Source organism: Capricornis sumatraensis, chromosome 1 (genome assembly GCF_032405125.1).
Source record: "Capricornis sumatraensis isolate serow.1 chromosome 1, serow.2, whole genome shotgun sequence".
NCBI lineage: Eukaryota > Metazoa > Chordata > Mammalia > Artiodactyla > Bovidae > Capricornis > Capricornis sumatraensis.
In genome coordinates, this window is record NC_091069.1 from 179,323,710 (window position 1) to 179,341,039 (window position 17,330).

The 17,330-nt window shown below is 46.8% G+C and overlaps 1 protein-coding gene across 1 annotated transcript in view; it reads left to right on the forward strand.

Moving 5' to 3' along the window:
- The window catches only part of TMEM44 (transmembrane protein 44), a 41,877-nt gene extending 24,785 nt beyond the window's left edge, over positions 1–17,092 (forward strand). Inside the window, exons 9-11 of the mRNA XM_068983970.1 lie at positions 1,990–2,148; positions 14,397–14,429; positions 16,982–17,092. Coding sequence (XP_068840071.1) covers positions 1,990–2,148; positions 14,397–14,429; positions 16,982–17,092 — 303 coding nt within the window. The remainder of the gene's footprint in view (positions 1–1,989; positions 2,149–14,396; positions 14,430–16,981) is intronic.
- The last annotated feature ends 238 nt before the right edge of the window (positions 17,093–17,330 follow it).

Here is a 17,330-nt window from a genome sequence, read left to right on the forward strand (position 1 = left end):
CAGATGACACCACCCTTATGGCAGAAAGCAAAGAAGAACTAAACAGCCTCTTGATGAAGGAGAGTGAAAAAGTTGGCTTAAAACTCAACATTCAGAAAACTATGGGACCTTGGCATCTGGTCCCATCACTTCATGGGAAATAGATGGGGAAGCAAGGGAAACAGTGACAGACTTTATTTTTTTGGGCTCCAAAATCACTGTAAATGGTGACTTCAGCCATGAAATTAAAAGACATTTGCTCCTTGGGAGAAAAGTTATGACCAACCTAGACAGTATATTAAAAAGCAGAGATATTACTTTGCCAACAAAGGTCCATCAAAGCTATGGTTTTTCCAGCAGTCATGTATAGATGTGAGAATTGGACTGCAAAGAAAGCTGAGCACCAAAGAATTGATGCTTTTAAACTGTGGTGTTGTAAAAGACTCTTGAGAGGGGGACTGCAAGGAGATCCAACCATTTCCATCCTGAAGGAAATCAGTCCTGAATATTCACTGGAAGAACTGATGCTGAAGCTGAAACTCCAATACTTTGGCCACCTGATGTGAAGAACTGACTCATTTGAAGAGACCCTAATGCCAGGAAAGATTGAAGGCAGGAGGAGAAGGGGACGACAGAGGATGAGATGGTTGGATGGCATCACTGACTCGATGGACATGAGTTTGAGTAAACTCCAGGAGTTGGTGATGGACAGGGAAGCCTGGTGCTACACTCAGTATGCCAGCTCAGTATGCCTGGTGCTACAGTCCATGGGGTTGCAAACAGTCGGACACAACTGAGTGACTAAACTGAACTGAAACCCCCGCCCATACCCTCGAGGATCCCTGTGGGAAACTTGTGTGCCCTGTGGGAGGAAGATCTCCTCTGAGGTGGACAGAGAGATAGGTGATGGGTAGATAGATATGGGTGCTTGCTAAGTCGCTTCAGTCGTGTCCAACTCTTTGAGAATCTATGGACTGTAGCCTGCCAGGCTTCTCTGTCCATGGGATTCTTCAGGACAGAATACTGGAGTAGGTTGCTGTTTCCTCCTCCTGGGGATCTTCCCCAACCAGGGATCGAGCCTGTGTCTTATGTCTCCTGCATTGGCGGGGCCACCTGGGAAGTCTAGATAGATAGATATAGATAGATGGTAGTTAGCTAGATAATCTCATAAGTTTCTTCCTCCCTTAACCCTTCCCAAGGCACTCTCACAGGCTGCTGGCAGGTGTGCTGGTTAAGCCTCTATGGAGTGCACTTTTGCCAAGTGGAAGTAAGAATGAAAGTCGCTCAGTCATTTCCAACTCTGCAACCGCATCGACTATACAGTCCATGGAATTCCCCAGGCCAGAATACTGGAGTGGGTAGCCATTCCCTTCTCCAGGGGATCTTCCCAATGCATGGATCAAACCCAGGTCTCACATATTGCAGAAGGATTCTTTACCATTGAGCCACAAGGGAAGCCCTACTTTTGCCAAGAGCTATCCAAATGACAAGTGTGCATACCGTCTGACTGGGCAATTCCACTTCTAAGAATTTATCCTGTATATCCTGAAACTGTGAATGTAAGATATAATTTACCACAGTCAGTAATGATTGTAAAAGCAAGAGGTTGGGAATACCCTAAACCATCCATCAGCAGGGGATTGGTTAAACAGATTGTGAACACCCATACAATGCTACAAACACAGAGCTGCTGCAGTTCTATTTCTAAAGCATGTTGTTAAGTGGAAAAGGAAGGAGGATGCATAGGAGGCTACAGAGTGTACTACTGTTAGTGGAAATGGGGGGGAATATGTCCCTGCATTTGCTCGTGTGTGCACAGGAAGTTTGGAAGGACACACCAACGAGGGCTGGCTGCCGCTAGGGGGAGCTCGGTGGCTTCGGGAGGATGGTGGAGGCCGCCGCATGCTACATCCCTTCCTACCTTTGGAACCCTGAAGGACACGAACGCCGTGACAGTGCAAAAAATAAAGATGCCAAGTCTCTGCCTGCCCTTCCCCACACACCTTGCAGGTGAGCTGCAGTGCCAGCAGGCTGCCTGGCGACGGACAGAGAGACACAGGAGCCGCGTCCCTGCAGGAGCCCCCCTCCTACCCTCCGGTTCAGGTCATCCAGGCCCGCGTGTCCTCCAGCAGCTCCTCCCAGGTCTCTTCCATCAACTCGGACCTCGAGGTACGTGCTGGGTCTGCTGGTGGGTGTGCGCGTCCTCCTTCACCTGGGCTTGCCCGTGCCTCCCTGGTACCTGCATCTCTCCGCTCCTCCACACCAACCTCGTGCCTGCTGAATAGTGAATAAGCATCTTCCGAGGACTTTCCTGCACAGTCCGTGCTGGGGAGGACTTTCTGTGGTCAGATGAGTCGGGGAAGCACTGCACACTGAGTCAATGGAAACAGTCACGTTTTAGAGAAATAAATGCTGAATGACAAACTTTTTAAAGAGGCTCCGTGGTTCCCAAACCCATTTGACCAGGGAAGCCTTTCTTCCCCCAAAGGAGCACCAGCTGCTCCCTGTGGTGCTGTCGTGGTGATACACGGAGGCCCTTGGTGGGCATCCTGCCTGGCACTTTCATAAGCTTTGCTTCATTGTGAATTTTTGGATCTGCGAACAAGACACATCACATTCTGTGATACAGAAATGGGTATAACTCTCAGGTCTGTGGTCCTGTCCCTCTCAGCCCCACAAGCTGTGGCTCCCAGCCCTGGTCAGAAGGAAGTTTCCCTTTGCAGCCAGTGAGAACAAGGAGAGCATCGTGGACAGGTGGTGTCAGCAGGGGGCACCTTCGTTCTGGGTTGGTTGGGTTCTCCCACTCCTTTGATGTTTAAATACCTTTTTATGATTTGATGATAATAGGAAGTGGTTAGTTGGTGCTGAGGTTTTGGTTTTGGTCGTAGTGGCCTTACTTGGCAAAGTAATGAGCTGGAGGTCCTGAGTCAGTCCCCCATACTTGTTGAACTCACAGTGAACCTTGAAATCTGAAAGACTTAGAGCCTGTGATTTTCAGGGGTTGAGTCCTGATCTTGTGGCGTGGGCTCCAGGCCGTGCACACCTGCCCAGGCCTTGTGCCCTTCCTTGCCCTGACCTACATGTCCTCCCTGGCCATGGACTGCTACCTCGTCCCCAGGGTTCTGGGCCTTTCTTCCTGGGTCTTCTCTGGCCCAGTTTCCACATGTCAGAATCATACCCAGATGCCACCTACTCACAACCCCCCCCCCCCCCCAGGGATTAGAGCCTCCCTCTCTGGGGTGCCCACAGCCCATACATCTCTTACACCCCTTCTGTTGTGTGCCGTGTGGCCTGGGGGGCTGCAGGGACCTGCCTCCCCTGCTAGGCTGTGCACAAGCTTTTAGGTCTGGAGGCCAGGGCTGCCCTCATCTTTATCTCTCAGTCCTGGAACAAACACAGCTGGTCCCTGAGAGCCTGAGTTTTGAGGGAGAGATTCTATTTCAGACCAGGGACCATTCAGGGTCCGTGTATCCCGAAGTCCTGCATTCGATGCTGTTTGTTTCTTGGGTTTGATCTCAGAATGGGCAAGACACCCAAGGTGCATGGCTTGGCGGCTGGAAGCCAGCAGTCCAGGCTGAGTCCAAGGCTCCAAGGGGAGAGGAAGCCTGAGTACAGAGTGTGTTCAGTGAGGGGTTGGTGAGACGGGGAGGTGGAGGAGGGAGGGAGAGGGTAGGAAGTTACACTCACTCTCACTCTGTGGAAACCCTAACTGAGGTCAGGATTGGACCGTGACCTTGAAAAGTTTGGAAATTTGTCTCTGTGACTGTTTTGTGCCATTTCTGTGTTTTCCAGCCCTTTTCCTTCCTCTCCTCTATTCTCTCTCTTTTTAGACTTTTATTTGCTTAACTACGTAAATCCCAAGAGGATGGGATCACACTCATAAGTGAGGCAAGTGGAAATGAGTACGTTTGCCTTGTTAAATAAGAAATGTAGTTTTAGAAGCTCAGCTGCCCCACCCTCCCAAACCCCTGCCTTCCCCCAGCACAGTCCTCCTACTTCATTACCTGAAATGCACGTACACGACACATGGCAAAGCCCTGAGTGCTGAATAGCTGGGAAGATCACTAGACATAGACACTGCGGGTCAGATGGGATTATGAATCTCCCAGGACAGGCTGTTGAATATGCGAGCAGGGGACAGGGTAGCTTGTCAGACGTGTGACCCTTCGGGTCTTCCGGTAATCTGTATGCTCTCTTCTTAAAAGTAAGATGTGTTTATTGTAGAAATTTTGGAAGATGTTCAATTCAGTTCAGGGTCTTCTGGTAATCTATATACTCTCTTCTTAAAAGTAAGATGTGTTTATTGTAGAAATTTTGGAAGATGTTCAGTTCAGTTTGGGCATTCACTCGTGTCCGATTCTTTGCGACCCCATGGACTGCAGCACTGTAGGCCTCCCTGTCCATCACCAACTCCCGGAGTTTACTCAAACTCATGTCCATTGAGTCAGTGATGCCATCCAACCATCTCATCCTCTGTCGTCCCCTTCTCCTCCTGCCTTCAATCTTTCCTGGCATAAGGGTCTCTTCAAATGAGTCAGTTCTTCGCATAAGGTGGCCAAAGTATTGGAGTTGCAGCTTCCATATCAGTCCTTGAACACCCAGGACTGATCTCCTTTAGGATGGACTGGTTGGATCTCCTTGCAGTCCAAGAGACTCTCTAGAGTCTTCTCCAATACCACAGTTCAAAAGCATCAATTCTTCAGCACTCAGCTTTCTTTATAGTCCAACTCTCACATCCATACATGACTACTGGAAAAACCATAGGTTTGACTAGATGGACCTTTGTTGACAAAGTAATGTTTCTACTTTTTAATATTTCTGCTTTTTAATATGCTATCTAAGTTGGTCATAGCTTTTCTTCCAAGGGGCAAGTGTCTTTTAATTTCATGGCTGCAGTCACCATTTACAGTGATTTTGGAGCCCCCCCCAAATTAAAGTCTGCCACTGTTTCCACTGTTTCCCCATCTATTGGCCATAAAGTGATGGGACCGGATGCCATGATCTTAGTTTTCTGAATGTTGAGTTTTAAGCCAACTTTTTCACTCTCCTCTGTCACTTTCATCAAGAGGCTCTTTAGTTCTTCTTTGCTTTCTGCCATAAAGGTGGTGTCATCTGCATATCTGAGGTTATTGATATTTCTCCTGACAGTCTTGATTCCAGCCTGTGCCTCATCTAGCCCAGCGTTTCTCATGATGTACTCTGCAAATACGTTAAATAAGCAGGGTAACAAACAATACACAGCCTTGATGTGCTCCTTTTCCTATTTGGAACCAGTCTATTGTTCCATGTCCAGTTCTAAATGTTGCTTCCTGACATGCATACAGATTTCTCAGGAGACAGGTCAGGTGGTCTGGTCTCCCATCTCTTGAAGAATTTTCCGGTTTGTTGTGACCCACACAGTCAAAGGCTTTGGCATAGTCAGTAAAACAGAAGTAGATGTTTTTCTGGAACTCTCTTGCTTTTTTGATGATCCAACAGATGTTGGCAATTTGATCTCTGGTTTCTCTGCCTTTTCTAAATCCAGCTTGAACATGTGGAAGTTCACGGTTCATGTACTGTTGAAGCCTGGCTTGGAGAATTTTGAGCATTACTTTGCTAGCGTGTGAGATGAGTGCAATTGTTCAGTAGTTCGTGCATTCTTTTGCATTACCTTTCTTTGGGATTGGAATGAAAACAGACCTTTTCCAGTCCTGTGGCCACCGCTGAGTTTTCCAAATTTGGAAGGTGTAATGATGAAAATTAAGCTGTAAGCCTTTCAATCAAACAGCAGCAGCTCAGCGTGGTGGGACAGGGTGGTCTCCTTGGCTTTTCAGAGCAGTATTTCTTAAAGATCCTGGATCCTTGATGGTGAAGGGGAGCAAGAGGGTGTTTTACTTGATGAGTGTGATGCCGCATTCACCCACCTGTTCCGTCACTCACTCGTTCAGCAAGCATGTTCTGAGGGGGGCGGGATTTGAAAGCAAACCTTCTGAGGACAGGTGAGCCGGCCTGCCCCACCTCACCGGGTGGGGGCCCTTGGTAGATTGGCCACAGCCTGACTGTGACCTTGCTCCTCCAGACCACACACCAAAGGGACTGAGGCCTGCGGTCAGATGCTGGGCCCCAGGTCACCACTTCCTCTGGTTTGCAGCCTCTCTTGCTCCCGGCATTGCACAGTTCAAATGTTTTGTAATGCTGGGCTGCAGCACCCGGGGCATCTGTCTCTACTCTCTGGCCACAGTGGGCATCCGTGGCCTTGACCTCTTATTGTCTTTGTCTATTGCCAACCAGCTGGGCTTCTGCCTCCAGTACAGAAAGGAGCATTTGCGCACTCCCAGCTAAGGTGATGTGTTTACCTCCTGTGTGGGCTTTGGCCTTTATAGTTTTGTGACTTAACTCTCAGAGGGTGGCTTTGTGGCTTTAGGGCACATACTAAGGGATTTGAAGACCCACTTCCTGCCATACTGGGGGAGGTGGAGAGAAGAATGGCCCCTCAATACAACATACACTGTATCCACATCACTCAGCTCACGAAGCATTTTAAGACCATTGCTCACAGTGACTGAGGTTGTGTCAATGAGCCACACATGGTATGTTCTCTACTTCACAAACACTGTTTGGTATAATCCTTCTAACAGCCCGAGGCAAAGACCTTTAAATATTTGTTTCCCAGAAGAGAAAACTGAGATTAAGTGAGTTTAAGTAACATGCCCAAGAAAACATCATCACCATCATCACAGTTATAATTCGCAGACCTGGGGATCTGAACCTGGCTCAGAAGTCTGGCTCAGAAACCCTGTGTTACCCACTACACCCCGCTGCCTCAGCAGGAGCTCCCCTGGGAGGGAGGCAGGACTCTCCACAGGACTCCTCCGCTCACCTGTGCTCTGCCTTTGTTCTCAGGCAAGGCCCTGTCTAGCAGACAGGATAAAACATTGGGGTTTACAAGGAATTTCAGTGATGCAGAACACACAAGAGAAGGGGGGGATCAGTCAGATAAGATGTGGAAACTTGCCTGAAGGGAGAACTGGGTTCACTGATCCTCAAAGTGTGCACCAGCTGGGCTGGTCAAAGTGTGCACCAGCTGGGCTGGTCAGGGCACTGGATGAGTGTGACTTGTGACTCTGTGGAGAGGTCATTTGTGGGGGCTGCCTGGATTTCTGCATGTCTCCACAAGAGAGGGCACATTCCACAGGGACGGTGCCCACTCATTCCCTCGGCCATTAAACACGAGGTAGCCCTACCCCTAGCACAGCTGTCCGAGGGCATCCTGCGCACCTGTGGAGGAGGGGTCAGCAGCCGCAGTGGGTGGGGGGCTGGGCCCACAGGGAGCAGGACTTTCCAGCCAGCCTCCTCACTTGCCAGGACAGTGGCCAGCCCCTGCTTCATGAGTGCAGGGTCACCCTCGTGTTGAGACTCCGCTTGTGCCTTTAAAGGCTTTCCCCCACTAGCCTCTGGGATGCAAGAAAGGACTGAGTCCCTCTTGGTGAGGAAGGAGCACTTAGTCATTTTTTTCCCTTCTGTGCTTCCGAGCGATGCTGTCGACCTGGTGTAAGAAGCTTTGTAGGAATTCTGCAGCGGAATTCTGTAGGAATTCTGTTTCTGTCAATGAAAGAAAGTCTGCATGTTGAGAATGACTGGCTGGAGCCGGCACAGAGAGTGTGTGTGTGTGTGTGTGTGTGTGTCTGTGTCTGTGTCTGTGTCTGTGTGTCTATGTGTCTGTGTGTGTGTGTGTGTCTGTGTGTGTGTGTGTGTGTGTGTGTGTCTGTGTGTCTGTGTGTGTCTGTGTGTGTGTACAGAGCCAACACCAGATATCAGATTGCTGTCTGAAGAGGCTCCAGTCCCAGCCCCTGTGTCTTGCTAATTCTGTGCCTGAGGCTCTTGACAACCTTGACAACAAGCACTGCTTGTTCCAGACCCTGCTTCCAGCACCCGCAGGTCAGGACAGAGGCCTCTGATGTTTGTCCTTCTTAAAGCCACATCATTCTTTTAAGGAAAAAACAATTAGTTAAAAAAAAGAATACACACACATCATCCCTGGTGGCTCAGACGGTAAAGAATCTGGCTGCAATGTGGGAGACCTGGGTTCGACCCCCAGGTTGGGAAGATCCTCTGGAGAAGGGCATGACAACCCCCTGCAGTATTCTTGCCTGGAGAATCCCAGGGATAGAGGAGCCTGGCAGGCTACAGTCCATGGGCTCACAAAGAGTCAGATACAACTGAGAGACTAACACGCCCACATACACTGACTCTAAAAGTCCTAGTTTTAAAAGAAAATACATATAAGTATGAAGAAAGAGGCCAGAACATTCCAATAGGCCCCAAAGGCTAGAAATCAAGTTTCGGGGTGTGGTATCTGCCCTGCCCAGATCTGTGTGCTCCTATGTGCCCTGTGGCCAAGAGAGATGGTATGTCTGGAAGTGTGTGGAGAGTCAGCCAGTTCCCCTGGGGATGAGGAGAGACTCTCCACTGGGCCCCGAGGGCAGCAGGGCTGAGCAGAAGAGAGGGCGCTGAGCAGGGACGGGGCTTGTTAGGCTCTCACCTGCCTGGTGGCCATACTTTTCTGCACTGGACTCCTTGGGTTTGAGTTTCTCCCTTTGTAAACAGGAATCAGGAGACCTGCCCTGCCTACATGACAGAGATTGTGAGGATCAAATGGGGGTGCTGCTGGGGCTCTGCAAACCTGTCGATGGTTCTAGATGCGGTGCGGTGGACAGCAGGCTGCAGGTGGGCTGGACACCCACGCTGGCCCTGGGTCCCTGCGCCAGGCAGTGCCGTTCATTTTTCTGAACTTGCTCTGTAAGTGAAGATAATGAGCTCAGGGAGCTGGTGAGGCTGACAAAGCACCGTTCCCACAGATACTCAGCTGTGGACCAGGTTATCTTTCAGGCCCCATTTAGCAAGTGACTCTAGGTGTGAAGGTGTATGGCTGGGGGAGGCAGGCGGAGGTTAGTCACACTGAGTCAGTCCTTTGGTTCTGAGCAGCACATGAATAGCAAAATTTCTTCCAAAAACCCCACAAATATACAATGTTATATGTCAGTTATATCTCATATTTTAAAGGGTAAAAAAATTTTTTTAAAGAATCAGGAATAGGAACCAAGGTTGCCAGGGCCAAGGTTGCCTGGTGGTCCTAGAGTTTGGCTTAAATACAGTATTTGTAAATCCCTGTGACTGGAATAGAAAGGGCCCTTTTCCCAACCCCTGCTGCCCACCGTTGTGATACATATGGCTTCTCCATCTCGACCCTTTATGCCAACCTTGGCATGTCCCTGCATTGAAACTGTCATCTTTATTAAGGAAACCAGCCCTCCGTGGGTCAGAACTCCTCCTTCACCGGTCCAGGTCACCAGGGGCCTTGCACATAGCACTCCATGGCTTGTGACCCATTTTGCTATCTCACATCCCATTTTACTCACTACAGACCATGAAGGAAGAGCCGAGTAAAAAGTTTGAGCTGGTCAGTTCAGTCGCTCAGTCGTGTCTGACTCTTTGCAATGCCAGGCTTCCCTGTCCATCACCAACTCCCAGAGCTTGCTCAAACTCATGTCCATTGAGTCGGTGATGCCATCCAACCATCTCATCCTCTGTTGTCCCCTTCTCCTCCTGCCTTCAATCTTTCCCAGTATCAGTCTTTTCCAGTGAGTCAGTTCTTCTCATGAGGTGGCCAAAATATTAGAGTTTCAGCTTCACTATCAGTCCTTCCAATGAATATTCAGGACTGATTTCCTTTAGGATGGATGGACTGGTTGGATCTTCTTGCAATCCAAGGGACTCTCAAGAGTCTTCTCCAACACCAACAGTTTAAAAGCATCAATTCTTCGGCGCTCAGCTTTCTTTATAGTCCAACTCTCACATCCATGCATGACCACTGGAAAAACCATAGCTTTGACTAGACAGATCTTTGTTGACAAAGTAATGTGCCTGCTTTTTAATATGCTGTCTAGGTTGGTCATAGCTTTTCTTCCAAGGAGCAAGTGTCTTAATTTCATGGCTGAAGTCACCATTTACAGTGATTTTGGAGCCCCCCAGAATAAAGTCTGTCACTGTTTCCACTGTTTCCCCATCTATTTTCCATGAAGTGATGGGACCAGATGCCATGATCTTAGTTTTCTGAATGTTGAGTTTTAAGCCAACTTTTTCACTTTCCTTCATCAAGAGGCTGTTTAGTTCTTCTTTGCTTTCTGCCATAAGGTGGTGTCATCTGTATATCTGAGGTTATTGCTATTTCTCCCGGCAATCTTGATTCCAGCTTGAGCTTCATCCAGCCTGACATTTTGCACGATGTACTCTGCATATAAGTTACATAAGCAGGGTGACAATACACAGCCTTGACATACTCCTTCCCTAATTTGGAACCCATTTGTTGTTCCATGACCAGTTCTAAATGTTGCTTCCTGACCTGCATACAGATTTCTCAGGAGGCAGGTCAGGTGGTCTGATCTTCCCATCTCTTGAAGAATTTTCTACAGTTTGTTGTGATCCATGCAGTCAAAGGCTTTGACATAGTCAGTAAAACAGAAGTAGATGTTTTTCTGGAACTCTCTTGCTTTTTTGATGATCCAACAGATGTTGGCAATTTGATCTCTGGTTTCTCTGCCTTTTCTAAATCCAGCTTGAACATGTGGAAGTTCATGGTTCACGTACTGTTGAAGCCTGACTTGGAGAAATTTGAGCATTACTTTGCTAGTGCGTGAGATGAGTGCAATTGTGCAGTAGTTTGAGCATTCTTTGACACTGCCTTTCTTTGGGATTGAAATGAAAATTGACCTTTTCCAGTCCTGTGGCCACTGCTGAGTTTTCCCAGTCTGCTGGCATATTAAGTGCAGCACTTTCACAGCATCATCTTTTAGAATTTGAAATAGCTCAACTGGAATTCCATCACCTCACCAGCTTTGTTCATAGTGATGCTTCCTAAGACCCACTTGACATTGCATTCCAGGATGTCTGACTCTAGGTGAGTGATCACACCACCATGATTATCTGGGTCATGAAGATCTTTTTTGTACAGTTCTTCTGTGTATTCTTGCCACCTCTTCTTAATATCTTCTGCTTCTGTTAGGTCCGTACCATATCTGTCCTTTATTGTGCCCATTATTACATGAAATGTTCCCTTGGCATCTCTAATTTTCTTGAAGAGATCTCTAATTTTTCCCATTCTATTGTTTTCCTCTATTTTTTTGCATTGATCACCGAGGAAGGCTTTCTTATCTCTCCTTGCTATTCTTTGGAACTCTGCATTCAAATGGGTATAATTTTCCTTTTCTCCTTTACCTTTAGTTTCTCTTCTTTTCTCAGGTATTTGTAAGGGCTCCTCAGACAGCCATTTTAGCCTTTTTGCATTTCTGTTTCTTGGAGGTGGTCTTGATCACTCCACAGTGTCACGAACCTCCATCCATAGTTCTTCAGACACTCTATCTATCAGAGCTAATCCCTTGAGTCTGTTTGTCACTTCCGCTGTATAACCATAAGGTAGAGAGGTAGAGAGCTGGTAGAGATAGGGAAAGAATGTATGAGAGCTGAAACCATGTTTGATCCCAAGTTAAGTGCTACAGAACTGCTTAATTAACTAAAAAAATAGGAAGGATGAGATACTGAAGTGCACGGTGGAAGGTTTAAATGCCTGAGAGGTGCAAGAAAAATAAAAAAGGAAATCTACTTAATGAAATCTAAGACTGAACTGTAGCTGGTGTGTATCTGGCCAGTCTCAAAACTTTATGTTCATAAAAACAAAAAAAAACCTTTATAACGGGTCCTGAGACCAGCAGCATTTCACCACCCGAGTCCTGGGGAAGTCTCTTCTCCCTAAATATAAGGAGGGAGTTGTACAGATGGCCTCTGGGAGCCCATTCAGCTGCCAGTCTGGAAAGTGACTCTCCTCAGTGGCAGAGATACGCCTCAGAGTCTTCAGGAACAAAGAAGTTAGCGCATGACCTGGGGCAGGTTTCAGAACACAAAAATGTGTACTTTTAGCAATGAGGTGAATTGAAATACTGTGTGCTGTGGTTCATGAAAGTGATGGAATTGTGGTCCTAAAGGCAATTTAAGGGTGTATAGAAATGCTTATTCTGTGTTAAGAGAGAAAAGCAATTTGCATAATTTGATTTTTGTGTGTGTGTTTCAGAGGGCTGTTCCTTCATTAAATCATAAAGGCTCTCTTTCAGAGATAGAATTACATGCAGTCTTCAGTTTGGTTTTTTTAAAAGTTTCTATACAAAAATGAACAAATGTTGCCCCTGAAACAGGGAAAAAACTACAAAAATGTTAGTTATGTTCACTTGTTTTCCTAAGGGGTGGAGAGAGACCTCAGTTACAAAGATTTGGATTAATCATACTTCTTAGGGACAGTCTCATCTACTACTTCCACTAGAGGGCACTCTTCTGAAATTTTAGGTTGCTGAAGATTTTGGAAAGGAGGTTCCAGGGTTTCATTTCAAACCTAGTTGGAGGACTCCAGCTTCTTTATTTGTTTGCTTACTTGTTTGCTTGTCTTTAAATACACTTTTTCTTTGGGAATAATTTTAGATTTACAGAAAAGTTACAAAGGTAGTGCAGAGAGTTCTTGTTTACCTTCACTCAGTTCCTCCTAAGATTAACACATTGCAGCACCATGCTGCATGTGTCAGAACTGAGAAATTAACATTATTACGGTAGTACATTACTGTTACCTTGTACAGACTTTATTTGAATTACACCAGTTTTTCCATTAAAATGCTTATTCTGTTCCAGAATATAATCCAGTATGTCACACTGAATTTAGTAATTTTTTTAAAAACAAACTACAAAACTCACTGTGGCAATCGCACATCACCAATGATACTTTACATGAACATGTGTATTTTCTAAAGAAAGATGAAGGTTACCATTCTTTCTTTCACCTCTCATTTCATTTCCATTACGTTTGCAGAAGTTATGTAACTTTTTGAATCCCTATGTTGTCATCAACATTTCCGTCCTTTGCACTGTATGAGGAACCATCATTTTTAGTAATTTCGTATCTTCTCCAATTAATCTTTTTTTTTTTTTCAGTTTATGTTCCCTCCAGCAGGATGTCATTAAAAAATCAATGCTGTGGAATTATAACAACTTTGTTAGGTGTAATAATGGCATTGTGCTTAGGATTTTTTTAAAGTTCTTATCTATAAGATAATACTGAAGTATTTACAGACGACATTATTTACTTTAAAATACTTAAGCCAATGAAAGCTTGGGGGAGCTAGAACAAATGAAGGAGGGTGTGTCCCTGGGTGTTATTCTTTTACTTTTGTGTATGATTGAAAATCTTATAATTAAAGAGTTGTTCAAAAGAAAAAGGCGTGGCACAGCTGAAGTCAGCGGTGACTCAAGTTTTTGAAGTACATTCTGTCCTCCTGCAAAAAACGGGAAGGGCTTCATGGGGGAGGATGGGAAGGCAGGAGAAGAGGGAGGAACTGGGGAGAAGACTGTCAGGCTTCCTTTTGCCTCACCCACCCCATATTCTGCCCTCTCTCCTGCTGGGGCCACCACATCCTGCCCAGGGAGGGACAGGGAGCTTGTGTGGGGGCACGGACCAAGAACCCAGCTTTGGTGCCGCTTCTCTGCCCTCCTCAGAGTCAAGATGGGGTCTCTGCCCTTTGCCCCGGGCCTACCAGGTGCCCTGGGTGTGAGCTTGCAGCAGAGCTCTGCCAGCACAGCCTGGGACACCTCGCTGCCTGCTCCGCCCCTTCCTCCACCTCTGGCCCAGAGTGGAACTCCACCCGCAACCCCCCACCCCCACACACACATAGCTGAGCCCCATCTCTGGGCTAGCAGTTATCAGCAGACAAATAGAGGGGTTCAATAAAGTTTTTATAATCTTCATTCAGATAACACAGCTACACACACACACACACACACAAACACACATGTCCCGGGCACTGCAGGAGGTGCCGGAGGAATGAGAGCAGATGGCAATGTTACCCTTTAAGAACCTGAATCAGATATATTTGAGGTTTGGGGTGGAACCAACTGTACAGTAAAGGCTGATTAAAAATGAATCTCGGGTGGTAGCAAATACCCTGGAGTTTCAAAGTGAAGATTTTATTTGCATCTCTTTTTCTTAGTTTTATGGTTTCGAGTTGACTCATCTCAGCCATGTGGTTAATAAATGGAATCTTCATTGTTATGCCTAATAATAATAAATCCTAATAATAGTAATTTAAAATCTGTATAGATGATAATCTTTTTCAAGCCCTTCATAATTATCACAATTATCCTAGTGACCATTTAACTAAATTGGAGCCGCTAGTAGCTGCTGCCTTCTTGCTTGCTGAAGTCAGCTGTTCCTTTGCCTCCAGCCCAATGGAGGGCCAGGCTTCTGGCTCAAGGAGCTGATGTGCTGGCGCTGATCTCTGCTCTGCTCCATGATGGTGGCAAACTCTATTCAACACTTTTTTTCTTTATCTCTTTTTATTCTGCAGCAGAAGTATTGGGAAGCCCTAATCTCGGAGCAGGTATGGACAATCGTGCTCTCTCTTTACTCCAGAAGGGACTTCCTGTGGCTTGATTTCAGTTCCTGTTTTTGTGAGCCCCTCTTAGATGGCTGGGCCCCTGCCAAATTCCTCTAGGGGAAAAAAATCTGAAAATAAGAGGAGAGTCTGAAAGTTGAGGTTCTTTCCAGGCTCTTTCAGTTCAGAGTTCTTTCTGCTTTGTCCAACCCATCTAGTGGGGATTCAGAGAAGATGCATTACCCAAGGAAGAAATGTGCTTGGAACAAAAGTCTCTGAACGGGAGGAAGCCCAGCAGCTCCCTAGTGGCAATGGTGCTGGGAGTGACTGAGAGAGCATAGATCAACATTCCCCCCTGTTGTCACTTGGAGACCTTGGCCAGCTGACTCCTGTCTCCCTGCCATCCTCAACTCCAAGTGACAAATGAGCACATGATTCATGACAGCCACCTGTGCCTGTCACCTCCCAGGATTTTTTTTGTTTTTATGATCAGAGAGTAGATTATCTTCTGCTCAAATTCTCTGCATGCCTGGATTCCAGCGATGTTTTTATTACTTAAAATGACATTTAAAAACACATTATTTTGGGAATTCAGAAGGAAGAGATTTAAAACATTTTTGAAGGTTTTAACCCAGTTTAAAGAGTGCCTCATCAGAGTTTCTGTTTCCTGGCAGCTGAACTGGTCAGGAGTAGCAAGGATAACTCTTAAGAAGACATTTTAGGAGCTGGAGCAGTGGTTCTGATACATCAGGGTGGCTAAGAATCACCCTAGGAGCTCGTTCAAATGCCAAGCCTTAGATCCCAAGCTACAGATGGGGTCAAGGGAGCCTTTTTGATAAGCACCCTGGGCCCTCCTGGTGAGGCTGGTCCAAAACCAGACCTAGCACTTGGGTCTCCACTTGAAAATAGAATTCACCCAGAAACACACTGTCCATTCTCAGAGAACGGACCAGGCCCCTGCTTCCACTGCTAGGCAACTGGGTCTTGGAGGCTGAGGGGCCAGGGAACTCTTTTACTTGGCATTTCTGATAATGTCTGGAAGAGATTTGCTTAGAGGTATACCCCCCAAGTCTGCAACCACAGGTAGATGAGAAACCGGCACCAGAAGGGCCTGACACAGCCCCAGACATGGACGAGGGGCTGAGCTGCCCCAAGCAGATCAGCTCGGGCACTCACCAGCAGGGTGACTGGGAGATGAGGTGGTCATTTTAACGCAATGCTATTTCTCATGACCAAGTAGTAGAATCAATTCAGTTATTATCAGTAAAGCACGAATTAAATTGGACTCTTTCTGTTCAGAGCTACAATTTGTGTTTTATAACTGGCAGGCTGCAGGCATTGTCTGTCAAGTGACTCAGGGAGCCTTGAGGACCTTGTCCTGACCTTCTAAGGACTGGATTGTTTGATTCATGTTTGAGCAGCTGGAGGAGCATTTTTCTTGAGTGCACATCTATGCCTAGCTCTATTTTCTTGCCCAAATAGATTGTCTAGCCTGGGCTGACACATCCTACATGGCGTTTGCTTGTTGTTTCCTGGGTCTTTTGATACCCTCAAATGCAGCCTTGTGACTCAGAATCACCAGTCATAGAAACTCAGAAATGAGAGCTCATGTTATCTAGTTCCTGATTCAGACTCCCAGTTCACACAAGGAGAAATTAAGACCCACAGAAGAGAATTGAGCCTGACCCCCACATACCTCTGTGGCTGGAATCAGTAAGGATTCCCTTGCTTTTGGCCCGCATACGGAGCCTTCTCTCTTATCCATCCTATTAGAACAATAGGAAGACTTTGGTACCGCATCATCAGTACCTGTGTGCTCACCTTTTTTTTTTTAACCTTTTACCCCTACTCCTGCAAATTTCGGTTTCCCATACTTGTCTGAGTCAGTGATGAAATATTCACTGGCACTGACCACCACTCTGGATTAGGTTTTAAGTGTTTGTTTTTGATGAGTTAGCTGACCTCAAGTTCAGAAGAAGCACCATATGGGGGGCGGGGGGCAAGGGTAGACTAGTGCCCTACTCTTAAGGGGCTCTGTTATCTACCTGAGGACAAGGTAGACACTCAGGCAAGGGGCAGGACCTCCCATGATCAGCCGCAAACCAGTGATACAAGCAGTACAGAGAAGAGGGTAAGAGCTCAGTGGGTGTCGTGGTAGGCTTCTAGGAGGAGGAGAAACTTACCCAGGCCATAAAGAATAGGTTGAGTTTTCCTGCTCTTTTCTGGGAATGAGTCTCGCATAGAGATAGAAATTCTCTGGATAAAGGGAACATGCCTCAGGCTCACTGGAGAAGGACTTGGTGAAGACAGGGGGAACAGAGAACGGGAGGGGAAGTAGGACTGATCTATTCAGGGTAGCTGTCCATTAATTCCTTGATTTAGAGTTACACTTGCCCTGTTAGGTCCTCGAATCACAGGCCTGGTTAACCTCTCCTTATCTGTTTGTTCTTGTCTGTGCCTGGGCCTTGAGAACCAGGACTGGAGCTGTTGTTGGGGGAACTGTAAGAAATAGGATGGGTCTCGTCCACCAAGGTACCTCTTGTGTCTTCTTTCCACAGTGGGATCCTGAAGATGTAAACCTTGGAGGGAACAAAGACAGCATGGAGACACTCAGATCACAGGCACACAGGTGGTCTGTGAAGCCAGTGGACTTGCCCTCTGATGAGTAACACTTTCTGGAGCCAACTCAGCAGCTCAGAGCCCAAGGTCAAGCATTTGTCAGGAACTGAGCAGGGATCAACCTGCAGGGACAGCCTTGGTAGGAATTAAGCTTCTGCTGAGGCTGCCCATGAAAGTGAGGAACCAGAAGCTGTCATGGAGCTTGGCTGGTCTGCACCACAGCTCAGAATGGAGCTAAGACTTTGGGCCCAGTGGACAGACTTGAACAGGCCCAAAGTTTGTTCTAAA